Source organism: Anopheles arabiensis, chromosome 3 (assembly GCF_016920715.1).
Source record: "Anopheles arabiensis isolate DONGOLA chromosome 3, AaraD3, whole genome shotgun sequence".
In the NCBI taxonomy this organism is placed as follows: domain Eukaryota; kingdom Metazoa; phylum Arthropoda; class Insecta; order Diptera; family Culicidae; genus Anopheles; species Anopheles arabiensis.
The window spans coordinates 8,816,017-8,843,358 of NC_053518.1; the positions used below are offsets into that span (position 1 = coordinate 8,816,017).

Genomic DNA, 27,342 nt, shown 5'->3' on the forward strand with positions numbered 1-27,342 from the left:
CCACAAAACGACTAACGAAAGAGAGAGAGAGAGAGAAATGAAAGAAAAAAACCCTAACCTAATCCCTGCACTATCTCTCCCCAGGAGTGCGCGTCCGTTTATCCAGAGCAATAAATGTGGCCGACGAGCAACCCCACAAGTTTTCCACCCGCTCAGTCCGCTCAGGGGCGCAGGGCTACGAATCTACCCTGCCAGCTGGAGACAGCAGGCTGAAAAATGGTGTCATCTTACTCCCCCGCGATCCCGATCCACACCACACGACTCCCCAATCAGCACTAAAAAGCACACGCTAGAGCGTCCCAATCTTTCGCCTGCGCGCTGATATCAACTGCACCTCTCTCTCTTCCTTCCTCCGGCTTCGGAGGAAAACCCTAGTAACCGCGGGCGCGAAAAGCGGCCTGACAGCGACTCCGTCAAGAAGCACTAGAGCGCCAGCCAGCCAGCTAGCCAGACCCACCCCGAGCCCATCATACACTATCCTACGAGGGTGGTCCTTCCCGATGTGTCAAACTGACGCCGCGGGCACAGTACGCGGCCAGCAAGCAACAGGTCCAGTTCTTGCGAAGCACGCCCGCGGAAGTGTCGACGCCGTTTAGTAGCGCCGGACGACCTTTTTTTCGGGGGGATACGAGATAAACCTGTCGGCGGATCATCTCGCGTGCTTCCGAAAGACGCAGAGTGCCCGAGATATGGATTATGGTGGATCATATTTCACGAGATTATCATTCACGTCACGAGAGCGGAGACGGATGACTTCGGGCTGGTGACTACGAAGCTGCTGCTGTGAGATGATCTTCCCGCTGGTGGTGCTTTCGCGTTCGCCCTTCTTTTTTGTCGTGAAGATTCGCATTCGCGCCCGGTTGACAGTGAAATGACAGTCTCATTAAGTGTTTCCTCGCTACTCTGGCAGCGAGCAGTAGTGCATCAGTGATGACAAACTGTGAACCCCTCCGGTCTGTGTGTGATAATTAGATCCGCTGACAAATGCTGTCGTTTGCAATTGCCTTAACTAATTTGCGTGTCGCTGGCAGTGCGTGAAGGTCGCGCGAGTGTATGCCGAGAATTGGCCTCATTTCGTCGATGCAACCGATAGACACACCAACTAATTCCCCACGGAGATGTAGACCGAGTTAAAGCTCCGCTCCATCCGAAAGCTCCATCCAAGATCCCTTGGGTTTGGGGGAGTTAGCCGCACTTAGTGTCTCGAGTGTTTTACAAAGCGTGAATTTTGATTGCCCCAAGTGTTCCCAACATCCGAGCGACGCCATTCCAATGTCACCCACCGCCAGCATGCAGTCGGTCAGCGTTGCGGAAGAGACGCCGCTCGGTCCGACGCCGGAGCCGTTCGAGCTGCGGGAGGAGCACCGGCACCGTACCGACCACTGCCGGAAGCGCCTGCTGCACCTCGGGGACAGTCTGTTCTCGCTGTTCCTGATAACGCCGATGGTGGTGGCACACTGGCGCGGCACCTGGGGCTGGATGGATCTGAACGGTTCGCACTTCCCGGGCTGGCTGTGCTTTGTGCTGGGCGCCACGCTGCACACCACCTTCGCGCTGCTCCGGGAGCCGCTGAATGCGGCCCTAACGCTGGCGCGCGCTGCACCGAAAAGTCGCTGGTCCAGCGTGAAACGGTGGCTGGTCAATCGGATGTACACGTACGCGTTCAGCATGGCGTGCCTGATGCATTGGCGCGGTGGCTGGAACGTGATGGAGCTGTACTTTGGTGAGTTGGTGGCTTTTCGAAACCGGTTCGCTGGCCTGGTGACAGGGAGTGATGGATGATGTGACGTTGCGGTTGGGGAAAATGTTAATATGTTGTCCAGTATGTTTGTGTATACGTTAATATAATTGAGCGTGATCATTAAAGGCAATTAATTGAGACGGCTCGAGCGCACGTGATAGAGCACGTGCTTTTCAACGGTAACAAACAAACAAACAGCAGCAGTGATCGTGTTTCCGGTACACAAAGTAGAGTGTTAAGCCGAAAGCATGGAACAAGTTAAATGCATTAATTTTAATAAAAACAAAGCCGTCGTAATTGACATCATCAGGATGTACCGATTTGGTTATGGATGTGAGTCAGCAGTGCAAATTAACAACCATCGCTAACAACCATATCACTCAAAATGGAAGCTCAACACCCCAGTCAGAGCGAAACCCCGTTTCCATCTATAATTGCCGTACCATTCATAACTCATAACGTGCGAGCCCATCAGCCGAGCCCCGCCACTTGATGGGCATTTATCAACGCGTGTTTTTACAGTCTAGATAAAATCCATGGCAAATCATCCTTTCGCCGGCTGTCCGTGTCGCTTCCGCCTTTTTAATCCCGTGCGATATTGCACTACCGCTACAATGACATCATAAATTAACCTGTAAAACGCTACATCCATTTTATGGCTGCAGCCACGCAGCGCATTTTGCGCGCTCGGTGCTAAAAATAGTGACCTCCTCGCCCCCGTAAGTTATAAAAACGAATTTCCACTCCACGTGGCACTTTGGCCCCGGTTTGTGTCCCGAGGGCACTTGTCAGCAAGGGCTCCAGGCTCCAGGGACCAGTGATGACGGGTGCTTTCGGGCACGCTGCTATTTTATCCTGCTTGCCACACAAAGTCTGGCGCGGGCGCTTGCGATACACTGACGTACGATCGAACGCGGGAACAGCTGCCGGCGACCTGCTGCCAATCAACCGCTGTTTGTGGCCATTCTACACACATTACGTACCGCCAATTAGCGCCGCGATACTGCGTGACGATAGTGTAATTACACACCGGTCGCTTGCCGCTCGACGCGCTGGCATTGTGTAGCTGCCGCGAGCGAATTGCTACCATTAGCAGCATTTAGTCGATGCAAAAAAGGGGGAAGGAGCTATGCAAGTGATCACCACCGGAGACACAAGTCTAGCGATCTCTAATCGATTATTTAATCGCAAATTAAATCACCAATATGTAATACGCAACGGTTTGTGTGTGTTAGCGCTCGATAATATCCCCGAGTTATGTGATGCAAAAGAATTCGTTCTATTTTTCTCCTTCAAGTTAATTATACCAGCGACACAATTCTAGTTTGTTTAGCTCATTCCACATTCGGCCACACGCACGATGAAAGAAGTTCACATTTGCTGCATCGGTCATTTTTGATTGGCTGTTTGTCCCTTCCAACTCTAACAAGCCTTCCTTTCCTCATTCTTTTTTTTATCATTAATGTTTTGTTCCAGCATTCAATCTCCTGCCCGCGCTCTCCATATCGGCGATCTGTCTCGTGGGGCTGGTGCTGTCGAAGTCGGTCCGAAATTTGCTAGCGCCACCATTCATCATCCTCACCGATCGAAAGGAGGCAATGTTTAGCTTTCCGACGCGCTTCAGGATGAAGGTAAATATTTGCAGTCTATTAAATCGATTACCCGCCGGGGCCGAGGCCATTGTTTTGGTTTCTTTTAGAGCGGCTGAGAGGGCAGTAAAGCAGACGGTATGCGACTGCGAAAGCGTTTGCTTTTACACAGTGAAGAACGCTCATCTGTGGAGGGGCGGAAAACTGAAGATGGCTATCAGTGTCACCGGTTTTTGTAAAGGAAATTATAGCTCTTCTGTTGATAGGGAAAGCACTCCTTGAGTTTGTTTGCTTGTATGAGCTATAAAAATGCTATTTTGGGCATGTGTTGCACCTTACGCGAGAAGACTTAATATAATAGTTTGTTAGAATTTTGTTATATATTTTAAGATTACTGGATATACATTTGTTTTTAGAGTCTTATTGATGGATTGGTCATGTAACTACATAAGCGACTCATAAAACAACACAAAGGTATAATAAGCCATCACATTGAAAGAGCATCGCTTTAAATACCAGGAAATATTGACACCAAACAAAACGTAGTGAAGCTTACATTCTTTCTCTTTTTGCACCCTACTGATACCATTAACCGAAACATAATCGATCATAACCGGTAGCACGATAACGGGAACCTGTGACAATGATGCTAAATTAAAAGGCGCCGCCGACTGTGCATCAAACGGCCTGCTTATCATTTAGCGTACTGCGCTTTGTCACCGAAACCATTTCGCCCGCTACAGGCGCTGATCACGTGTCTTTTGGCGACAAAAAAGGTCAGCCGTATTTATAAACACAGCACCATTGTTTGTTTGTTTTTTTTTTCCTTTTTTATCTTGTAACACAAAAAAACAGTCGTGTGAAACCCATGACTTCGCCATGTGGTAATGAAGAAAGGTAGCAATTTCTCAAACCTTCTTTTCCGCGTACAAAAGCGTGCCAGCTCTGCCAGGAAAGCCTGATGACTCTGTACTTTGATTGCAAATTTTCCAGTGCCCAAGGTGTACGGCACCTTCTCATTGTCGCGGCCCCCATCATGCGGGTATTAGCTTATCAAACAAAAGCAACACCCACTGACAGGTTTAAGCCACGGCAGGCTAACGATAGAAAGTGTCCGAAACAGAACCTTCGTGAAATCAATCGGAGCCAACACGATCGCACCATTATGGCACTTTGTGCTTTGTGCGCGCCTCCAACACTGAAGAGTGGAGTCGACTCAGTGTGTCCCTTTTTGCATTGGTTAAAATTCGCACTCGTTGACACCCGCGGTCCCTGTTGTCTCGCAGGCAATACCGTGTCCAGCAGCCGTTTCAGTTGGGCATGAAATCTCGTACTCGAAGCGCTTAGATAACCCGGAACAATGCGACAGTTGTCTGGCCCTACGCTATCTCCGCCAGATTGCGGATGCTCGCGTGCGAGAAAGCTTATCAGTTGGACCTGGGGAGGAGTGGCAGATGAAGAATGATCGAGGCGGTGGACGAGAATGCAAATATCTCAATAAATCGATTTGCAATACAGCCTTCCGAACGGTTAATTGTCCTGTAGTAGTGACGCACCGCGCGGTATGTCGTGTCCAGTGAAGAAGCTTCCTTCATTATCGCTCCCCAAACTTATCTAGCCAAAAGAAAAGCTTCTTGTGAGTAGTGGTGGCAAGATCTTCCATACCTGCCAAATACAATTGCAGGCTACTCAGAAAACGGGCAAGCGTCTCCCCTCGCTCCGCAATGCCGGATCTTGCTGAAGTGTCACACTCAGGGCGTGGTAGGCTCGTGGGATGCAAAGCCGCACACAGCCGCACTCAATGATAAGACTCCCGCGACTAACAAGCCTTAAACCACCACTATAAGACGGCATCACAACAATCTTATCGATACCGATCCGTGCGAAGGGGACAGATCTGTGAGATGGATGCATCTCAGCGTCTGTGGTACCTGTGGCAGCATCTCAACCCCGGTCCGACTGACTGACAGCTCCGCTCTAGAGGCTTTGGGGTCTAGGCGGCAGAGTAGCTGGAGGACGGGAGGACGTGAGTGCCCACAGTGGCCACACATAAACAAAGCAACCCACGGCCCACACCATGGTGAAACTATAAAGCCATTGACATACTTCCGACCGTCAGTCTTCCAATCGGTGTCGGCCCGGGGTGCAGTCAACAGAGCGACAGTATTGTGCGATTAGAGTGCGCGCAGCAGTGCCATCCGAAGAAGCGCATCCACAAGTCGGGCTAGCGAAACGGACGGATTAGAGTGTCGCGCCGCGAGTTTGAAGTGAAAGAAGCGCACATCGCCACAAGAGTTTTGCCACATAGAAACGCTGGCGAAAGGTTGTGAGTGAGACGCCCGTGCGTCTGGCGGTTTCGCGTAGCGATCGGGCTACCCTCGTGCATGTGAATGTGCAGCAACAGGACTAAGCGGCCACGAACACGCCCAACCAGTGCTAGAGTGCGTGAAAGATTCGGGACATTCGCGTACCGTGCGCAGGATTCCGACTCCTGACAGTTTTTCGGTGCTCCCCGGGAGGTTTATTCTTCACTTTCTGTGTGTGTTCTGTCTGCATCCTTCAAAGGGGTATACAGTATGCGCGGTAGCTTTCTGAGGCTCGATCAACTGACCGGTAGTGCGCGAAAGACGCTAGCGAACGATGAGCCGAAGGTGCCGGATATCGTCAACAGCATCTATGCGGCACTCGTGATCGGCCCGCTGGTAATATGCTTCTGGCGCGGCACCTGGAACCTGATGGACATGCTGCTCTTCCCGGAGGATGAGGTGCTGCGCATGATCACGCTGCAGGTGTTCGGGCTCGGAGGGCATCTGTTCTTTATGCTGCTGCAGACGACGCTTGAGCGATGGTTGGACGTTGAGGTGCGTCCAGTTTCGTTCTATCTGCTGTCCCGCGTGTACACCTACATCTACGGTGCGATGTGTGTGGCGACGTGGCGCGGCGGTTGGATACTGATCGATCGCTACTCGCCGCCCAGCCTGGTGTTCTTTATGGAGGCGTCCCTGGTGGCACTGCTGCTGCTGGGCTCGATACAGAGCTTCTGCAACGTAGCCGGTGCACCGTTTGTCAATGATTCACCGGACGGTTACTTTGACGTACCGACGTACTTCAAATCGAAGGTAAGTCCGCCCATGCGGTTGGGTTCGCCACTACGCCAAACTGCCGGTCCATCCGTATGCTAGCCGTGACGGGGGGATTTTCTCTTATCTACCGTGTCTTCCGTGACAACCGTTCGATGTGGGAGTATAGCAATGGCTGGGGGGGTTTGCAATACGTTCGATTGGTTGCTACCGAACGGGTTCGTATCTGGGCTGCCTGATCTACTTTGTGATTTGTTTGTCCCGGGCTATGGTCTGATGGTATGTTGGAATGGTGGTGTTACAAGTGTTTTTTATTCTGGGGTTATAAAACTTCTAATCTTGGTAAACGCGCTCCATAATCAAACGGTGTCGCCTTGGAACGTGACATTAAGCAGTCATTGAAACGGAACAACACGATCACGATGCACGGCAAACATCACGAAAGGACAGAAGCCGTGCAAATGGGCAATCGATAGGGTTGCAGGGACTGGTACATATTACAGCACCGCATCCACGATCCATTCAATGAACTGAATGGAATTTTACCTTGAGCGGCGTCCTGTGTTTAATATCCCGCCAGCGATGCAATCCATAATCCAATCCCATGCGTGCGCATCCCGCGCTCACGCGTAATCTCACACAAATGTGGAAAATTTTCCATCCACCAGTTATCGGCATCCCGCCCGGGATCGTTCTCCGGGGTTTTGCTGATACGACCGCTGACAAAACCCATTCGCGCGAGGCGTCCGATGCGATGCACCGCTGCGACCTACACCAAAACAACGCGGCGCTCGAAACGCATCCGAGCGAAAGTGCGTGTCACAGCACAGCCGCACGGTGCGGCGGAGTTACGCGGATCATACCGACGACGTGCAGCCGGGAGACTGATCGCTTTATTGCCCTGATAACGCGCCAGTATGCGTTTGATAATCGGAGCACAAGCCGAGCCGCGGACGCTCTCGCTCGCTACACACTCTCTGGACCGATGTCACGCGCACAGTCATCCGAATGCCGTACCGCGCTGTAGCAGCAGCAGCAACGGCTGGGTGAGGGAGAACCTGCGGTCGTTCGTTGCACAGGGACGCAGCATCGCGTCTGCCGCCCGTGCGTGTGGCGCGCTCATGAAGCCAAACAAATCAAAGCTTCCGTTTTGCGGGTAACGTTTCTAAGGTTGTTGGAGAGCGGGTCACGAGATCTCGAGCACATTGGTGCGTAGTAAATATTTTGAAGCAATGGCAAACAAATGACCTAGAGATAGAAACGCATTTTGTAAACAGGTTACAAAAAAAGGGTCAATATGTCTATGAGCATTCCCCACAACTTGTCTACAATTCTGGAAATTCTAGAATTGTCATCTTCTTTTCTATTTAGACAACCAAACTATCTGCTGTCTAGATTCTTCTCGCAACGTAGGAACTGCCCTATTGTGTCATGAAGGCGAAGGGCTTATCAATTGTTGAAATGAAATTGTCATGAGGAAACTATTGAGAGTTGACAAAATTGGGTGCATCTAGACATCTGTAACTTCTCTGGAAGAACATGTAGAAAAAATCATGTTAGGTATTACAAAACCTTTCACATCTTCTTAAGAGTACCGCCAAGTGAAGTATACTGTACATCTTCTGAAGTACGCTCTGAAAGCATATTGTTTTTTAGGTCAGACAATTGAAATCTAAAACATTCGTTTATAGAATCCAAATTAAATTGTATTCAAGAAACAAATCGACATATATTGTTGCAGTCTAACATAGAACCAATTCTGAATATTTAAAACACAAGTAGTCCAGCGGTCCGCAAAGTCCGCTAGCCACATTGCGGATCTTTGCTGTCTAGATGGAACTTTTAATCATTTTTACTTTTGGGTTATCTATTTGGCTCTTCACTCTACAAGCCTTTTTGAAGAATTTGGTTCTTTTGGTCGCAAAGTTTGTCGACCCATGAAGTAGACGATTCCATTTATTTGACATGTTTGAAACATAACATCAAGAACTCTGCTCTAGGGAGCTTCGACGTGCTCTAATGAAGAAGAATGCACAAATGCAACGATACAGCTGCATCGATGTTCCCCTAAATCTCATCCAACAGCTTACCGCTTTCATAAGGCAGGTAAAGGAAGGGAGAGAAACGATCCTTCATATGTGAGTGTTTATATGCGACGAGTTGCCCCTACATCGACGCCCCCGTCAGGTTTGGGGAGATCCGAAACCACAACACATTTCGGAACGTCAACACGCAAGAATGTTCTACGCGCATGGAAAGTTACACACATGAACACAAGTAGGGGCACGTCTACCCCTTCCTCCAGTGCCAGTCGGTCCCGCTGTGTATGCACCGAGATGGCTGCATTGCCCCGGGGCATGGTTTGCAGTTGCAGGCGCAACCACTACACACACCTAACGCGGGTGTTCGGCGACCGGCGAGTTATGTACGGTGATCGTGAACCTCTAAGTAGTACTACAGGAACGGAGGGAAAGCACAGAAGTAGCAGACAAAACCGGACCAACAAGCGGTCGCTAGCGCGGTATACGTACGCAATGTACGCGCGACAAGACGCAATCAATCACGCACATCACGCTGAAAGGGACACTACCACCAGACCACAATTCCAGTTTGTGTGTGCCGCGACTATCACATTCGCTCCAGATCCGTCATATCCATGCAAGTCGTCTCACTCACACACCCTCACATAAACAATCGTTAGATATGGAGGACTGGAGCGGAGAACAGGGGCGACAGGGACATTAAAGCACGAGCATATCCCTACCCTGCTTAGCGCACCGGTGGCGCGGTATCGTGCGCTCGTCAGCTGGCGACAACGATCGCGCACACTGGTGTGTGGCAGTGGCGCACAAACGTCCTACACACTCGCGCACCGGAGCGCACAGATCGGTACAGCCGCGCGGCAAAGGCACACACTACGGGACCGCGGGCCCGAACTGCCCAGTCCAGTTTGATTAGAACAATTTGGATGATAACAGTCCATTCCCGATCCGACGGCTGATTCGGATGATTCGGGCTAATCTGATTACTCGATTCCCGTGCTGCCAGCCGATCGGTACCGCATCGAACGCTCCCGGAACGTCGGAACGTGCGCGTGAATCCTGTAGTGCCACCGTGGTTGAGTGTGATCCTGAGCGCGGCGTGAGAACAAAGAGAAACGCAAAAAGTAACACGCAAAAGAAATCTTGCAAAAAAAAAACCGGTGGTGCGAGTGATCGGCAACAAAAAGGATATCTTAGCCCAGTTAGCGACTTGCGTAGAATTCAAAGTTACCGACGGATGACATCAGAGTAGTGACCGCCGCGTGCGTACGCGGATATCAATTGGATTAAAGGCATTAAATTGAACGCAGCACATTAGCGCAAACATTGCCCTTCCCCTGCAGTGTGGCCCGCCGAGGCGTCCACCATTACAAGTGATTTATTCGAATTATGAGCCGCAAAAAGTTGCGCTCCACGGTCGCCGCTTAACGATCGTGCCTCGATTCCGGTGTTTCGGTGTGCGGTTTGGTGTGCGGTTCCCAAGGTTTTGGTGCGCGGGAAGTGCCGTTTACTGTTTGGTGTGAGTGAATAAACAGCTTTTCGGTCAAAAAGGCAAGAAAGAGCCAATTCCAGCATCAAGGTAGAGTGTGTACTAAGCGGAAGCCGAACACCCGAAGAGTGATACGGATATTGGCGAGCGCGAGTTTGATCTTTACCACCATATTGCTGAACTTCAAAACCAAATCCTGTGACCTGTTGTGGCGGTTAAGTTATCTTCATTAGACTGACAGCTATCAGTGCTGAAAATAACCGATGAGTGTGCCATAGATCGGCCGGAGGTTCTTTTTATTACACGCCTGCCAGCGATATTTATCGTGCTTTATTGGCTTCTTATCAGGAGCTACTGCTCTAGGGTAGGCTCTAGTCGGTTGCCCCTTGGTTTGTTGCCGACAGCAACAAACGTTATTGAGGGATGCTATCGACGGACGTTAAAATCAAAGAGTGTTAATGGCAGCAATGGCACCTCCGGTCTTATTTGGATTATACTAGATGCCTCTGTAGATATGTTCGTAGCAAGGCAAGATCATTAAATTGAATCTTATCCAGGCTTTTTGTTGTCTAGGAGATCTAGACGTTGCGCATCTTGATAACGACGATCACAAGGTAGATGCCCCTTTTTTCGGTAAACCAATCCAAGCGGTGTTTTGTTGTTTTCGGTGGGAAGTTTCTCCACCAACACCAGGAAGAACTCATTCGCGGTCTTATCAGGCACTCTATCAGCTTATCATATTTTGGAAACACGCTCCCTTACTCATTCACTTCCACACGGTGCCATTTATCGTCGGTGTATGGTGGTAAAGATCGATCTCGGACATCCTTCCGCGTGCCCAGCAGTGTCACAGTTCCGCTGAAGTTCAATGTTGAAGTGTGCATGAGGTTTTGCCTCAGACGAAATTCAAACCATTTCTACTCCCTCTCCACAGCTAGTTCCTAGTGAGTCACTAGCGTGTGTGTGTGCACCGAGCAGTGCGTGTGCTCGTTACGCTCGGATGACACGTTGCGAGTGTTGGTGCACTACTCGGTGTTGTGACGGTGACGTTCTCGGCACGGCCCAATTGGCTGGCACAAACAACAACAAACTGGAAATGAGTTGTACAGTGGCAGGGGTGCAAACGGAACGGTGATTATCTGCGAGGTGTAGTAGCGTGCACGAGTGCCAAAAAAAAAAGCGATCTTTGACAGAGTGGTTCACATCACACAATACTCCCCCAGAAGCTCCCCTTCTGTCTGCGGTGCCGCGCAAGTGGATAAGAAAAAAGTGAATGTACTGCCCGGCCGCAAGGAACGTCGGTGTGGCGTATCGATAGCGCCGCCACACGCTACTGCTGCTTACCAAAGTGTCGGGCGCCCGGGATTCCGCTGGTGCCGCTGTAGACCTCGTGTAGAGTTTGAGGATCAAGGAGCAAGGTCCCGTAAAAACCGCAAACGACGGGGGCAGCATGCGGGGTAGCATCGCCGGGATCGAGGACGGTATCATCGGCACCGCCCAGTTCCGGCCGAGCTACCATGGGTTGCTGCTCGAGCTGATCGACTACCTGTACGCGTCGCTGGTGGTGGCCCCGCTGGTGGTTTGCTACTGGCGGGGGACCTGGAACCTGATGGGCGAGTACATCTACCCGTCCGATCTGACCACCAGCCTGGTAGTGTCGCTCGCCATCGGCATCGTGGGCCATATCGTGTTCAACATCTTCCAGGCGACGCTGCGCCAGTATCTGAACGCAGACCGGCACCGGATAGCGTACTATCTCGGGTCACGCCTGTACACGGTCATTTACGGTGTAGTGTGCGTTAATGGGTGGCGCGGTGGCTGGCAGCTGATCGACCTGTACACGACGCATGACGTGCTGTACGTGGTGCTGATCACGCTCGGCTGTCTGTTCATCTTGGCCTGTCTTAAGGGCGTGCGAAACGTGATGGGGACGCCGTTCCTCATCATCAACGACTCGCGCCGGGAGTACTTTGACGTCCCGACGTACTTCAAGCTAACGGTGAGACCGGTTTGGGCGCGTGTGCATGTCAGTCTGTCCTACGCTTCGCGTCTAGAATCTTATAAACAACTCGTTGTATTAGATAATTCTAAGATAATATCGTGTTTACGGCTGGGACTCTGGAGATAAACAATACCAAGGCGGCAGATTCCTGTCCTGCAAAATAGCCGCACAAACAGTTGTAATACGTGTTGCCTGTACAAAATAGGAACGATGTCAACAGTGCCTGCAATGCTACTCCAATGTCGTACAACGACTTAGTTAGAGCCGTACACAAAACTGCAAATAAATTGCATCCTTTGGGCCAATCTACTCCCCACGATGATAACTTATCTCGTAAGCAAGTTTTAAGTGCTTACTTCCTCATCGTGACCCTTTAATTGTTTCGCTCGCGCATACCGGGCGCTTACGGCCGTTAAGCCGCACTCTTCGTTGCATGCATTACGTGTGTGGGCCTTCGGCTACACGTGCCCGGGACACCCGTAAAAAAATAGAATTGTCCTTCGGGCTGATGTTAGCTTTCCATGTAGCTCCGTCGATTACTGTGTGGTCATTTAGAACGCATCTTAAGGACCAATAAAATAATGAATACCGTTTCATGCATACAGGCTTATTAGATCTTCCTGTAGAAAAGCAGACGCCACTGTCCCAGCAAGTTTCTAATATCTAGCAGAAACACAATAATAATCAATTGTAAGTCAGTCGATGCTATCAATATGATGCGTCCAATCAAACGGTATCGCTCTTATCATTCAATTTCATTCCCAGTATTACTGAGATAAGAACTGCTTGCTGAAATGTACATTCAGACATTCGATAACTCCTACCGACTTTTTCATTTATAGCTGTAGACATTGTTCAAGATCTCAAAAGATAATTCTTATCAAATCCTGATTCTTGCAAAGATTTCGTCTAATTCATTCTTTACATTTTATCTATATCCCAACAGGGCTCCAAAGATCCCGGCCTCTACGTACTGGACTGCATGTTTAGCGTGCTGGTCATCGGCTCGCTCGTAGTATTCGTTTGGCGTGGCCTCTGGGTGCTGCTCGATCTGAAGCTCTTCCCCGAGGATCATGGCACATCGGCGTGGGCATCAATAGTAAGTAAACCTGCGTTGATTAGACACGCTGTTGGACGTTGATTAGCAACGACAATGCCAAAAGCTAGCAAATGGCAATGATAGCAAACACGCTAATGAAGTGACAAAAGCAAACCAATCGACCGCCACTGTACACCATTTGCACGTAATTGAATAAAAGCGACAAAACGGCATCATAGTCAGCCACCCATTTGATGGGCAGAATCCGTCCCACACATCAAAGGCAAAACGGGAGCTATTTTAGGGCCCAAGTTCATATTCCATTTCACTGTTGCAATGCAAAAGATACCTCATCCCAGACACAAAAGACGAGTTTTACCAAAGGCTTATTGTGTTGCCTTCCCTTACTTTTCTCCGTAGATCATCGGCTATGGTGTTACTGGGGTGACCTTCTCGCTGCAGCCGCTCATGCGATGGACCTGTGACCGGTTGACCGGCTTCTGGCGCGTCGTTGTCGCCGATCTGTTCCTATTCTTCAGCTTCATTGGCACAATCAACGTGTGGCGAGGTATCTGGCAGGCGCTCGATACATACTTTCTGCCCGGTAAGTTGCACAAACCAGTTCCATTTCAATCCAGGGTGAAGGTGAACAATAAATGACTTCTCTTTCTTTGTATGTTGGTTGATCATCCCACTCTCCAGACGATCCTCTCCTCAGCAACTGGATAACGCACGGTGCCGCCCTGCTGCTGCTGATCCTGCTGAACTGCTCCAACTCGGTGCTGGTGCGGGGCGTTTACATCGACGCGGAAGAACCGGCCGGCCAGTGCGTCGTCTTCCCGGTCTACTACATTAGGCTGTTCTTCCAGAAGGAGCGCAAGAAGAAGCAGCGCCGCCTGTTCGATGCGCTCGAGCGGGCGGATCTTAACAGCACCGGTGGTGTGCTGCAGGACAAGAAGCACCACCACAGCCTGCAAACGGCAGCACAGCAGCCCGCCCAGCAGAAGGAGCAGCAGAAGGAGGCGCACCAGCACCATATCGCTGCCGATCAGAACCATCAGGTGATCCGCAACCTGGAAGCCGTACCCCTTACAATTATAGACGATCCAAAGAGCAACGGTGATCACAGTAGTCAGCCGACTAGAAAGTAAGCCGTTAGGAAGCAGCACTGGGGGTTAGCTCAGTAGCTTCGGGCTATTGTAGCACAACCGCAGTAGAGCCAACAGGCGTTGAGACATTCCTCCATTCCCCTTTTTGGTAGTGCGCCGGAACATTCCACTATCCCTCGATAGACATATAATCCACGTGAAGTATTCAAACTGCTTAGAAGCACGGTAACAGTATTTGTGCTTTCAAAACAAACGATGAACAAAAAAAAACTATAACATTCCAACAGAAACGAAACTAAAGCCACCAAATGAAATCCATGTAGTGTGTTTGTTAATCGTATAGGTCCCCTCTTTCCTTAACAAAACATTAAAGTCTCTGGCAACGTAGCAGTATACTTGAAAACTGATGATGTATGTTTGTAGCCGTGTAAGTGACCATTAGTCGTATTAGGATGTTTTATTAATATTTTCTATTAGATTTGTGTTACTATCGTTTTTTTTTATCGTAATCAATTAAGGACTCATACTCGCTAGGCCGGGCTCTATTGTAGTACGTGCGCGCTAAAGAAAGAAAACAAAACAAACCCCAACACATTACCCACTAAGTTGCGATCGTGTGGTTGCGCTGCTGCGTCGTGTTTTGCGTGTGTTAGCGAATGAAAAGGCAAAGACGGGCAACAGCGATGCTCCTCTAATTTATAAATGGAAGTAAAACAACAAAAAATATGCATAATTCGTTTTGTAAATATATACCAGAATCGAAATCGTCATCCATAAATCGCACAAGCCGTTTGAGTAGTGTTTCCCCTTTGCCCGCAATCGAATCCGAAAACTGATTAATGCTTCAATGAAGTTTGGTTTCGTTTGAGTCATCGAATACCGTCACCGTGCTCTCATTCATTCCAAAAGACTATCTGTGGAGGTATACAGCGACAAAAACGTGGAAAAGTACTTGAAGTTAATTAATGAGCTAAGAAACAGACGCTCGAAACTATCACGCGCAACAGTAGACAGAACATAAAAAAGCCGAATCAATTGACGTAATTGAATTCAATACTGATAAGGAACTTCTCTGCTGAGGAACCCTTTCGGCAAGACATCTGACAGTAATCACCATGACGATTAGGAATAGTGGAGCGTTCTAGCGGAGCAAACCCTTCCGGCCGGGTATCCAATCATAATCCAAACTAATTCGTTAGCAACGCACGACTAAGATTAAATTAATCTGATCGTGCCAGCGTCGTGCTGAGTGGGTTCTTGACCTTCTGCCGGCTTGCCGGCTTAACGTTGCAGCGAGACCTTGCAGCGGGATGGGAAGCAACCGCCTCCCCGCACACACGGGATGCTTCTCATTTCGTATTCATACGCTTACGCCATTTCCATTTCCCTAAGCGGATATAAGCGATAGTCATTTCAATGTCACACAATTAGGAGCACATTCGTAGTACCTCGTGGATAAGCGGCCCGTTCTGGTGCACATCGCCCACATGCCCCCCATTGGACCGCACTGGTTCATTAGAATCGACCATAGCCCCCCGCGGTACCCGTGAAGCGGAGCCAAACATATAAATCACTTATTGGCAACATGCTGGCAGGCATTCATTGATAAATTGACGTATGGCCGTCATGCGGCCCCTGTGCGCGCGCGTCTGTGTGTGTGCATCACGTACCGCGAGGTAACGCGTGGTTTTGATAATGGAAAAATGCAGGAAAAGTATTAGCCACATCCGGGCCCACCGTTGCCAATGGTGGTTTGGCGGTAAAGGAGTGATCAGTACCTCCCTCTCGCAGGGCCTCGCTAATTCTAGCTGCTCCAGTGTGACGTTTTCCTGTAATTTATTCGACTTCCCGCAAGCCCGTGGGGAGCGTAGCACCGTTCCGTGGGGTACATTTTAATGATTGGAATTTTGAACGCGCGCGCCACTCGCTCTATGGCGAGGGACGTTATCCCCGCATCTTGCCAGCTCGAAATGAATGACCATAAATGAGCTAATTTTTATTGCTTATAATCCCTGCATCGGAAGCGCCATTTGTTTACGTCCGTTTGCGGTAATTTAGTTTGATTTAATTAGAACGGGTTTGGGGTTTGCTGGGTTTAAACCACTACCGAGTGAAGGGTAAGGAATGAAACGGCTCTATTAAAACCAGCAAACGAGCTGGACCTGCAGGTCAGAATGAGGGCCGTTTGCAGTCCGTGCTGAACGGTGTTTTATTGTAAGCTAAATCTTTTTCAGCACGACTTGTCAGTCAAATTTTAAATGCAATGAAAATCAAAAATAAGCCACGTTTGCTTCTGTCTTTGCAAAGAAAGAAATGCTCTTTCTTTAGAGTATGTAGCCTCCTTTCCATGTAATGGTAAAATCCCTTATGTTTCAAGGGTATAAAGAACTTCTAAAGGCCATCATTAAATTATTTAATGCTGATTAGAATTTGACAATATCTAATTCTCAAAGGTCATTCTCGCATCAAGCTCATTAAGTGTCTTGAATTACAATCAGCAGGGTTCGCTCATTCTTAAGCTACGCCCATGCCGAAACCGTCTCAATCCCATCATTACCCAAATTAACAAATACAAGACAAATTTGACAATCACCATGCTAATAAGCTCTCGTCAAACAGCTGTCGTCACACAGACACACACAGTGAGTGGGGTTTGGGACGACGCGCAGTACAAAACTATGCTGCGCTATGATACGGTAAGCGCAACATAAAAATAGCGTCTCGTATGTACGCAAATCAAATCACACGTTTAAAGACGCGCGTCCGGTGGTGACGTTCGAACGTTAATGGCTTTTCCGCAGACGGACGATGCTGACGGGCACATACGTGTGTGTGTGTGCCTGGATTGACCCCGAGATGGGGGAATGAGAGAGGAAAAACGAACGCGGTGTAAAACATGTGACAACGCGTTCACTATTGCACCAGTTCGGTTGAAGGGTTTCGGTTACAAAATCATTTCAGCAAAATAATTCAAACAGTGCGTAAATAAGGTGCTTTATGAAACGAAAAACTGTGACGTTATTTGATATTGCCCCGAAAACTGCACCACAACGAGCCAAAGAGAGCCAACGACCGGAACTAACTGCATGCCTTTTCCTCGATAAATCATCTCCGCGCACCGGGAAGGTACCAGAAATGCGAACGTAAAAGTGTTTGTTTGGCACTTTGGCACTGGCAAACGGTGGCGCTTGCCGCGGAAGTGTACGAGTGTGTTAATGAAATACCACGCAATAGCATATTGAGCGGGACGCACCAGAAACATTGTTACTACCCAGCAAAAAACATACGGTCGTGGTGGGATGAGGTGGGAAGGATTTTCGGTTTGGCCACACTCCAAGATTCTAGATCGCTCGGGGTGAATGAATGTTTGCACCTGAACCACGCTCGCGCCCAAGGACAAACAACGCGCAAAAACACGTATTATTGCACTGCACTGCTGCTGCACTGCTGTTTTACTTGTACGTGTGGTCAATAAACAGTTGATTGGACGAATAAATGCCGGCTTTTATAAATCTTAAACTCAACTGAGACGCAAGAAGGCATCAGCAAAGAACATCAATCGTAAGGTTAATGTGACCTGCAACGGGGCGCGAATCAATCTCGTGCCAGCAAACATTAGTTTTCGTTCGTTGAACTTTAATTGCAGCGCCAACACGAATAATTGTAACGCAATGACACTGGGCTACCTCCTTTACGTAGACACCCATCCCTCGATTGGCACTTGAAATTTGGTTTCGTTGCGTTGGTATAGGTGTAACAGTTTTCAAATATAAACGCGAAGTAAAAAAAACGATCACTAACACAAAAGCAGGAGAAAGCAGATTGTTACCACTCCAACACATGACACAATTTTGATTAAAAATATTTACACTTTAACGACTTCACACAATGAACATTCCAACGCTGCTAAGTGGTAAAATTAAATAGTAAGGTAGGTAGGTTGTAAAATTGAATTAGAAATAGAAAAAAGTGTTGAAATTATCCGTCATAATATACAGCGTCAAACCAACAGTGTTAAATTTCATAATCATGCACTTAACTACAAATGTTTTTCGGTTTTACTCACAAAACTCAACGAATTATTGACTCCCAACCAGGCTCGTTTTAATGCTTTTGCCAGCCGTCGTTAAATGGCCATTCACAACGCAATCTGCCGCTATCAAAATCGTGAGCAAATGTATTAACCGACCATGCGTCTCCATCAAAACTGAATGTAAAGTACCAGGCAGCTCCACCGACTTTTATAGAAATCCAATTAACGGTTGCATTCATATACGTTGGTGTAGGTAGCAGCAGGTTTGCTACAAAAATATACAATAAAGATGCTGCAAAAACTTGGAAAAAAGAGCCAAAGTATTCATCCGAAAAAGCAATGTCTGTTTTCTTTTCAAGAATTCAAATTCATAGTACAATAAAAACGTTTTACTCGTTGTGCCGAATAAAAACACGAATGTGTTCGTGTGTTTCTGAACCGTTTCAAAAAAAAAACAAAACACTCACAAAAATGTAAGCATTCCAATCTGACCGGCATCTTTCCCCGGTGCCACTTTACAATGCCCTCTAGAAACTACTACAGGCTAGAGATTTGACATAAAAATGGATTTTCAAGTGCCCCCCATCGGACCATCGGTCCTCAAAAAACCACCACCCCCCACTTGGATGAGGCACAACCAGTCGTTGGCTTGCGTACGTGCAACGGAGACAACACAAATAGTGACATTGTAAAAAGAACCAAAACGCCACAACACAACACATCCATTTTCACTCACATCGACAAGCGGGCCTTTCCGACACTGGTCGGTGGGGTTAGTACTGGCTAGTGGTGGTGGTGATAACAACCGCCGAACCGCGCCACCAGTGTGCCGAAGACGATCGTGCAAGTGGATATTTTCGTCCCACGGGGCAATCGATCGGAAGGAAGGGAAAGCATGAAAAAGGGAAGAAAAAAACCTGATCCCTCTCTCTCTCTCTCTCGGTAACACGGTGGGAGCCTTCAGCGCAATCGCATTGCTCAGGGCGTCAGCTGCGGAACAGCTATCGGGAATTGGTTAACAGAATTGGTGAGAGAAAGGGATGGAAAAAAGACAGTAAAGAAAAAAGCCACCCAACACACTTCCGACCACGCTTCCCATACGTCAGGGGGATTGAAGGCAGCATCACGAAGAAGCACGAAAAACCCACCACCAACACACACGCACACACTTCTTCTTGCCGGCGAGTCGTGAGTTTTGCACAGTCTAAATGAGCAATCCTCGTACGCGACCACCGTCAGTAACCAGTGAGTTGCCCAACGGAACGGAAACCACAGTTCGGAACTAGTGGAAAACCTAGCGGTGCTGCAAACTGCTTGACACAAGTGTGACCTTGTCCGAGTAGAGGAGGGATCTTTCTGGTCTGCTTTTTGATTGATTCCCGCGGTTCGATTTCAATCGATCGTGCAGAAAACAACAAAACAACCGTGCCAGCTACAACAACAACAATAACAACAACAGTGTTGTAAGAGTAAAAGAGCAAGCAAAACAGAAACAAAAAGCAATCATCATGGGTGTCCAGGATCTGCAGGATCATGTGCTGGTGCAGTGTGACTTCGAAATCTTCGGCCAGGTGCAAGGTGCGTGCTTGTTCGCTTGTTGTTTTGTTGTGTGATCGGGGTTTAAGGACATTTTGGTGCGCTATTGGGGTGTGCGATCGATCTGCGAAAGTGATCTACGAATGTGCATTATTTGTGGTTAGGAGTTTTGTTTTAATATTGTTGGGTGTTTCCGTTGAAAATAATTCAATGTTGGTCTGAAAACATAACATCCATTGTGGATCAATCATTCTTATTTTATCATTAAAGCAATTATCGTTTGCAATCAACACATCCATTTTGTACAGTATTATCATGCTCAACGTCAATACACCTCAAATGTTTAAATTAATGTAATAATCAAACAGAACTCGTTTGAAGTGCAAGCAAGGACAACCCGAAACGTGTGGCTCTAATAATATCTCCCATGTCCTATTTCTGTCAGCTGTTTACTTTTACTCTCCCAATCGGTCAATTGTCTGTCAGCATGGTTGACGATGCGCTTCAGTTGACAAGCAGCGACATGACTTTGTTAACTTATTGACATGTTTTGAGGTATTTTTACTCGCAGTACGTACTACGATGTGTACGTTCTTATCGGGAACTTTCCTTTGAAGTCTCAACAAACTTTAAAACAAGTTATTAGAAACAGAATGAATTACTCGTACAATTAAATTGTAGAAACGAGAAACAGCTTGTACAACGTGGACATCAGACAACCATGCCGACGCTCTCTTGCTTCAACGTGTAATAATGAGCCGCTTGACCGAATTTTATCGTCTTTCTAGAACGTTCCTCAGACACCCACTAACACACCCGCGAAGATCAATACAAATCGTCCGTTTTAATTCGATTCGGCGACGTAGATGACCCAAACCGAAACTCCCGTCCCCCTCGAAATCGAAATCGAAACGTGTCCAATCGAATGACTTCAATCTGATGGTTACTAATTTGCAACACCACAGGCGCGTGCACACACAAACACACCCACACGGAGACGACTGATCGTCCCACACAAATCTATCACGCTTCATCGGACCCGCCGTCCTGTTAGCCGCAGCATCAGCGTCTTGAAGCAGATAACCGAACGTACCAGAAACTCATGTACCGGTTGCATATTTTTAGCATCGAGTTTTAGCCCAGCGCGCTGGGTTCGCGTGTTGATCTTCTGCTGCCTCGCAAACCCCACCCCCGTCCGTCGTGTGTGTGTGTAGTATCCTATTACTTAATTGTGTTTGGGACGCCGCATTGTGTCGAGAGCGTTATTTATGGCCATCTCTCACATACGGCGCTGGTCGCGTCGTTGGCTTTTTGCGCGACACGTCTCGTGTGCTGTTGGTGCTTGCTCGTTCAAAGGGCATCGTGCCCTATGGTTAAGGGATATGGTTTCGATGCGCATCATTGCACGTTGCGGGATGCACGTGTCAAACACCCGAAAGGGGACTTCTTTGCGATTTCCATTCCCGTTTGTTTGTATCTAATTTGCTCTTCCGTGTCAGTCGGTTATCTGTTTACCTAAAATGATGAAGCAATATTAATGATTTTTCCCTTTCTTTCCTTGCCCAACAGGTTGTGGGTTCACCAAGTGCTGCCGAGACAACTGTCTGGCGCTGGGCATCAAGGGATGGGTGAAAAACTCCAAGCAGGGCACCATCATGGGCAAGATGCAGGGAGCCAAGGGCGATGTCGGCAAAATGTAAGTATCAAACGGGACATTCCCTTTTCACCAATCCATCCACTAACAAGGGTAACCGTGAATTAGACAATAAGACTAAGGGCTTCCGGTACATAACATAGCTTGTAGTGCAACGAAGACGGCAAGGACACTTCGTGTTGCACATTGTCAAGTTTGGCCGGGAATAGCACCGCTTGCAGAAATGTTTCTAGGTGAAGGTTGTAGAATAGATTAATTAACACACCAGCAACGCAGCAAAACACCTCCCTCTCACCCTGTTTGTGTGTGCCGGAAATCACATTGACCTAGAAGAAAACTAGCTCTCAGAAGAAAAAGAAAATTCAAACAGAACGGTTTCTAGTGAAAGTGATTAGCTTCTGGGCTGGGATTTCCCCGTTTTACGCGATGGTCTGTTGCATTCGTGTTGCGTATGTAAAAAAACACTCGCTTACACACAGGACAACCAAACCAAACGAGCCAACAACTGGCAGGATCTCGTTTTGGGTTTATTTTTTCTAAAAATAACCAATCATAATAAGCAAGTCTGGTTCAGCACTGTGCGCTCTCGGTGCTCTTTCGATGGTATTGGTGCTGTAAAACCATCTTTTTGGCAACTGTTCAACAACGTTCCCGTGCCCCAGAGGCATCGAACGAATGGACGACGCCACCGCCGAACCGAATGGGCAACAATTTCTACCAGCGTACAGTGACACTTGAGACGCAGACAGAAGGCGCAAAGCTGCTCTTTTTTTGTTCGCTTTTCATCCGTCGCCGACCCGACGACAATTCGACAAATGTTTATCGCTCGTCACCCATTCATCGTTATGCCCTTTTTATATGCGCATCCAACTCGATGTGGCAAAGGTTTGCAAAATGCTTCAACGAAGAAGATGAGACAGTTTTACATCCAATATTGCCCAATAAATTAGCCGTCAGTGTATGCACATGCTTATGATAAAAGATTTTCATCTCCCGTTTCGTGCAGGCACGATCATGTGAGATCGTCTGTTGTTTTCGATTGTTGTGTACGATCGAGCCAGTAAATACACAAAATTCGGGGAACATTTCAACCTTGACACCGTGCATGTTTACGGCGAGTTTGACCTAATTCTATGACCGCAGGGACATAGTTTACCGTAATGGTATTTAGACATCCCTCTTCTTGCTGATGTTAGCACTCTTTAATTCTTTCAACGAGCAATTTTAAATACTTTTATAACCGCAACCCGCATTAATTCGCTTCTTCTCTATTTCTATCTTTTATAGGGTCGATTGGCTATCGAAAACCGGCTCGCCTGGATGCAAAATCGACAAGGCAGAGTTCACCAACTGGGGCACCTGTTCGCGGTTGGCGTTTACTGACTTTGCGATTAGATTCTAAGCTACCCATCCACCCTATATGGCGAGCGATTACCTCCCCCCTAATAAGCACTAAGCAGTGATGTATTCTATTTTAATTTGGATAATTATGCTACGATAGAGCTGCTTTGCAAAGGAAGCGCATTAGCAGCAGGGAAGGGCTGGGACGCTTCTTCAGAAGAACGTACCCGGGTGGTAGGAGCAATGCAATGCGACTGGAAAGCTGTTGTTCTAGATGATATTATTACTATGTGTTTTCTGTGTATGTTTTATCGTCTGTTCCGCTGCACACCGTAATCGGTCGCTGCATCTGCACTGTATTCGAGTTACCGGTATGAGAGAAGAAGGTAAATTGACAGGGCAAAATAATGTGAACATGGAAGAAAGACACGTTCTGGTGATGATGATGATGATAATGGTGTGTTGTGATTCGCATCAACAACCATCCGGTAAAACGTGCCAATAGGGCATATCCAAAGAAGAAATCACGTACTTACGCCACACAGATCAGTTGGAGGAGTCACACCTACAAGCAGAAGAAAATGACACACAACATTACTACAGCAATTTATCTTCCGCAATGAACGAACTCTCTCTTCGATAGGTTTAAGTATATTTGTATAGAACTGTGTAAATACTGTGAATGATGTGAAGATAGGAGCTGAAGGAGAGCAATAAAGCGTAAATCTAACCTGTGAAGTTCCTTTTCCTTTGTGTTGCTGCAAGAAAACGCTGCAAAGAGACGCACGACTGCTGTAGTCCCAACTGGGGCAATGGGTGCTTGGATTGTGGCCCGAGGCAGTTTGTTTGTCGATGCAGCTAAATACACGTTTGCACACACGGTTCGTGATGAATTAGGTCAGATTTTTATTGGAAAAACCTCCCAAAACGTTTAACCACAATTAGACAATGGCAAGGTTTGTAAAAAACGCACCGAACGCACGAACTAGCGGAAAGCCCAGTCGCAATTAGCGTTGTAGAAGCGCTAAATGAGAGAATTGTAAACAAACAACGTGTTTGACAGCCGGTCCAGTTGGCCAGTGTTGCCAGCGCGCTAAACGAAATTGCAAAATGCCACCGCGGGTTGCACAAACACAGTGAGTGCAATATTTATAGTGCTGATTTTTTTAATCAAGAACATTTATTTTATTTTCGTTTCTTTCTTGATTTACATTAACATTAATATTTACATTACGTTTAACATTGAGGTGTAGATTGTTTTTATTCTCTTTTTTGTCATTTATCAATCATCAAAAACACTGCTTGTAAGCAATTGAAATAATTTTATTCATAAATCTCGATGGTACAAAAAAATATCGACACAACAAAAATGAAATATTTAAACTATTCGATGACGAAAAAAACCCTCCCTCCCCTGCTCTGTTCATCCTGCGCCCGCCCAGATATCAGCCAGTCAAGCTCACCGACACGATATATTGCCACATCGACATCACGATAACAAAAGCACGCAACCAATGTTCTAACGTATTTACAGGAAAAATGAATAAAATAAAAGCATACCAACAACAAAAAAGTACAGAGAGTGACTGGAACGTATAAACAGGGCGTACGATCAAGAAACACGTTAAAAAACAGAGCATGATGAAGCATGACATAAATAATACATCACAATTCGCCGATTGAAAGCAAAACGGTTTCGGTTTCGGTTTTACTGCACCTGTGCGCTGCCACCCGTATGCCACCACCACCAGGGTCGCCCAAGCGCGGCCAGTGGATTCGACGAGGCACAAACGACGAACGACGACGGTAGTCGCGTTCGGAACAGCTCCACTCATCTGACTGCCGCCAGCGGTATGTAGTGCGCCCGGTAGTAGTACGCACAGAAGCCGACCAGTATCGAGAACGCGGTCGTAACGAAGACCGACCGGCGGGACAGCTGCAGATGGGGCAGAAACCGGCTGATGATCGAGTTCGGCACCGGGGGCGGTTTCTTGCCGTACCGTTTGCGATATTCACGCTCGCGCTCCTCGTTAAGCCGTTGCTGTTTTCTGTGAGGGTGAATTAAAAAGGTGAATTTGACATAAGTAAACCAAAGCATTGGTCTAAACAAAGCGATCTTTCTTACTCCTTGGCGATCATGGTTTCGACATCCTTTTCGATGACCCGTGGGGGATATTTTCGGTACAAATTCTCGGCACTCTTTAGCAAATATTCAAATGGGAGATCTTCAGGTAGCTGTAATGGGAATAAAAGAGTAATAATCAGTGTGTTTTACTGGCTTTTTTCTTTTAACTCGTATAATTGTGGTCCTACCTGTGACAGTAAACAATGCAGCGATGCCATATCACAATCCTCCTGAAATATTTCGTTCTGGCGATAGATCACGATCGCGGAGGTCACGTAGATCGGCAGCAGGAAATCGGACGCCAGAAAGTAGTCGTACAAGCGTACCACCGAACGGTACGAGTTGAGACTGTGCCCGAACCAGGTCAGGTACCAGGGTAGAGCAAACAGTGTTCCTACCGTCGATCTGAAGGAGAAAAGTAAATTATCGTTAGAGCACAGACGGTACGATCGTTACTAGCGATCAAGTGCTTACCTCTCCAGGTAGCTGCAGAGTGCTGCATTCTCCCGGCGTACCAGGGGATAGATGAACATCAACCGCCGCTGCGTGGGTTCCATCGTTTCCTGCATACATTCGACCAGATGATTGGTGGACAGTATTTCCATCACATGAAATGCAACCTCTTCACCCACGACGAGCAGAAATGTGATTGCTACATCGTGGTATCCCTAAAACAGCATAGAAAAGACAGTAATTTTAAAACTGAACTGCCTTGTAACAAAGCCCTTGGCGTACCTGGTAATACTTCAGATGCGGGTACTTGATGATGACACGAAGAATCAGCACGGTTAGCTGATCCTGCAATGCCACGCGCTGCTCGTACGGAATGCCAGGCGGGAAACGCTTCAGCGAACGGTTAACATCCAGCACCACCTGATTGTACTCGGGATGGCTGTTCAATTCCTCCAGCGAGGGGGCTGGATCGACCTGTTGTGGATCAACACCGACCAGCAGTGGCCAGATTTTTCGTCGCAAGTCATCTGCAAGAGGATGGAAATGGGTTCGAAAATGAATGGGTTGCTACTAAAAAAAAAGACCTTATCACACTAATTAATTCCAATGCCATATTCACGATAAAACTGCGTTTGCAAGATTCGAACCCCGATAGAGCTGTCCGTTGCGGCTCGTTGAATCGCGGTGTGCCACCCGCGGCGCGCATTTTCTTTACGCGCAAAACATACGTCCGCCATATACGCAGACACATCAACACAAACACGCACACACACACACACACACACACACGCATTACATGTTCGCGCATGAACACCCGCCTTTGTGGAGTTGTAATTTAACTTTCACACCCGCCACGGAGTTTCCCTCTTGCTCGCTATGGCTTAGCGACCTTGGCGAAACGCTAACTCACCATTAATCAGACCGTACTCGGATTTGGCAAACTGCTTCCAGGTTTCGAGCGTTGTCTTCGGATCATCCAGTGCGTTTTCGATTTTGATGCGCTTCAGCTTTTCTTCGTGATTTTCCGGAACTGAAATGACCAACACGGACCCGGGACCGGGGCGATTAATTTGCAAACAAACGAGCGGAGGGAAGAATAAGTCGCTGCATTTTACGTACATTTCTCAAAGCTTAGTTCGGTCGGTTCATCGGACCGTCGATGATTGTTCGGCTGTACCAGTGCAATGTTTTTCCCGTTCAATCCGGGCGATGTTGTGCCACCGTTGGACGAGGGTTCACCCTCGTCCTGTTTTTCACCCTTCTGCACTTCTTCCTCATCGATGAGACGTGTTGATTCGGTTGTTTCATCACGCTCATCATCGTCGCTGCACCGTTGCACACCACTTCCACCATCGCCGTCGGCCAGCTCGCGAGACATTCCGATTTTCTTATCACCACTTTTGGACACAATGGGGCCGACTGATTTGTCTAGCATCGATTGAGATTCAGGCTGCTCGTCACTATCCTCCGCATCACCGTAGGGCAGGGTACGCTTTTCCAGCGGGCCATTAATCGGTTCCACTCGCTCCATGGTGCAGTTTACATTCCAATGGCCCCCGACGATGGTATGGCTATTGAATTATCGGTGTCACTACACGGCCGTACGCTTATCCGAAGCAGTGAGTCATGTAATCGAGTGCCACCTCCTCCCGCTCCAGAGTTCGCGAAATACACCACCACCAGCAGCAGCAGCAATTCACACGGCGAAGGAAAAACTCACTATCGCACACGGGGGTGTACAGCTTCGCCGCTTATCGATTTTCCACCACGAAAAATAGTGAAGTGGTGTTGTTTTACGCTGTTTTCTTTTCTTTTCTTTTCTTCGCTCACTTTTGGCTTTGGTTTTGTGGGTTTGTTAATATTGTTGTTGTGTTTGTTGCTTTTGCTGTCTGCGACAACCTTTCAAAACAAATCTTTCCAAAGCAAACGGACCCAATCAACAATTTTGACCGATGGAGGGGGTAAGAATGACAGGTTTCGCCAGTGAGCGAAATAGCGAATCATTTTCGCCGGATTTTATTTGACTTTACCGGTGACGAAGGTTGCAGCTACAAATTTGAGTAAAAATGCAACAAGTATTGATGATAATTCAAGCAATATATGCTGGTA

The 27,342-nt window shown here is 47.8% G+C and overlaps 4 protein-coding genes across 7 annotated transcripts in view; 2 read left to right on the forward strand and 2 right to left on the reverse strand.

Moving 5' to 3' along the window:
* The window catches only part of LOC120901436 (phosphoglucomutase-2), a 52,898-nt gene extending 34,607 nt beyond the window's left edge, over nucleotides 1–18,291 (reverse strand). The window contains exon 1 of the mRNA XM_040309389.1: nucleotides 18,158–18,291. The gene's annotated coding sequence lies outside the window, so the exon portion shown is untranslated. The remainder of the gene's footprint in view (nucleotides 1–18,157) is intronic.
* Nucleotides 510–14,877, forward strand: LOC120901439. 4 transcript variants are annotated; one of them, XM_040309391.1, is made up of 5 exons: nucleotides 510–1,723; nucleotides 3,218–3,372; nucleotides 12,890–13,042; nucleotides 13,403–13,586; nucleotides 13,685–14,877. In XM_040309391.1, exons 1-5 carry the CDS (start codon nucleotides 1,273–1,275, stop codon nucleotides 14,131–14,133), a joined length of 1,392 nt encoding a protein of 463 aa, XP_040165325.1. In that variant the 5' UTR covers nucleotides 510–1,272; the 3' UTR covers nucleotides 14,134–14,877. The 4 variants fall into 4 exon arrangements, with proteins under 4 accessions (XP_040165325.1, XP_040165329.1, XP_040165326.1 ...); XM_040309392.1 differs by lacking the exons at nucleotides 510–1,723; nucleotides 3,218–3,372 and adding exons at nucleotides 9,209–10,031; nucleotides 10,876–11,940; XM_040309393.1 differs by lacking the exons at nucleotides 510–1,723; nucleotides 3,218–3,372 and adding exons at nucleotides 9,209–9,576; nucleotides 10,876–11,940.
* A 1,055-nt stretch (nucleotides 18,292–19,346) lies between the features above and the next one.
* On the forward strand, nucleotides 19,347–23,393 carry LOC120901442 (acylphosphatase-2). Its single transcript, XM_040309399.1, has 3 exons — nucleotides 19,347–19,702; nucleotides 21,230–21,356; nucleotides 22,602–23,393. Exons 1-3 carry the CDS (start codon nucleotides 19,633–19,635, stop codon nucleotides 22,714–22,716), a joined length of 312 nt encoding a protein of 103 aa, XP_040165333.1. The 5' UTR covers nucleotides 19,347–19,632; the 3' UTR covers nucleotides 22,717–23,393.
* Nucleotides 23,394–23,983: 590 nt separating this feature from the next.
* On the reverse strand, nucleotides 23,984–27,130 carry LOC120901438 (TBC1 domain family member 20). The gene is made up of 7 exons (XM_040309390.1): nucleotides 26,353–27,130; nucleotides 26,144–26,263; nucleotides 25,516–25,760; nucleotides 25,255–25,448; nucleotides 24,969–25,185; nucleotides 24,781–24,890; nucleotides 23,984–24,703 (listed from the first exon to the last, which is right to left on the reverse strand). The coding sequence occupies exons 1-7, from the start codon at nucleotides 26,762–26,764 to the stop codon at nucleotides 24,487–24,489; spliced, it is 1,515 nt and encodes a 504-aa protein (XP_040165324.1). The 5' UTR covers nucleotides 26,765–27,130; the 3' UTR covers nucleotides 23,984–24,486.
* Nucleotides 27,131–27,342: the final 212 nt, after the last annotated feature.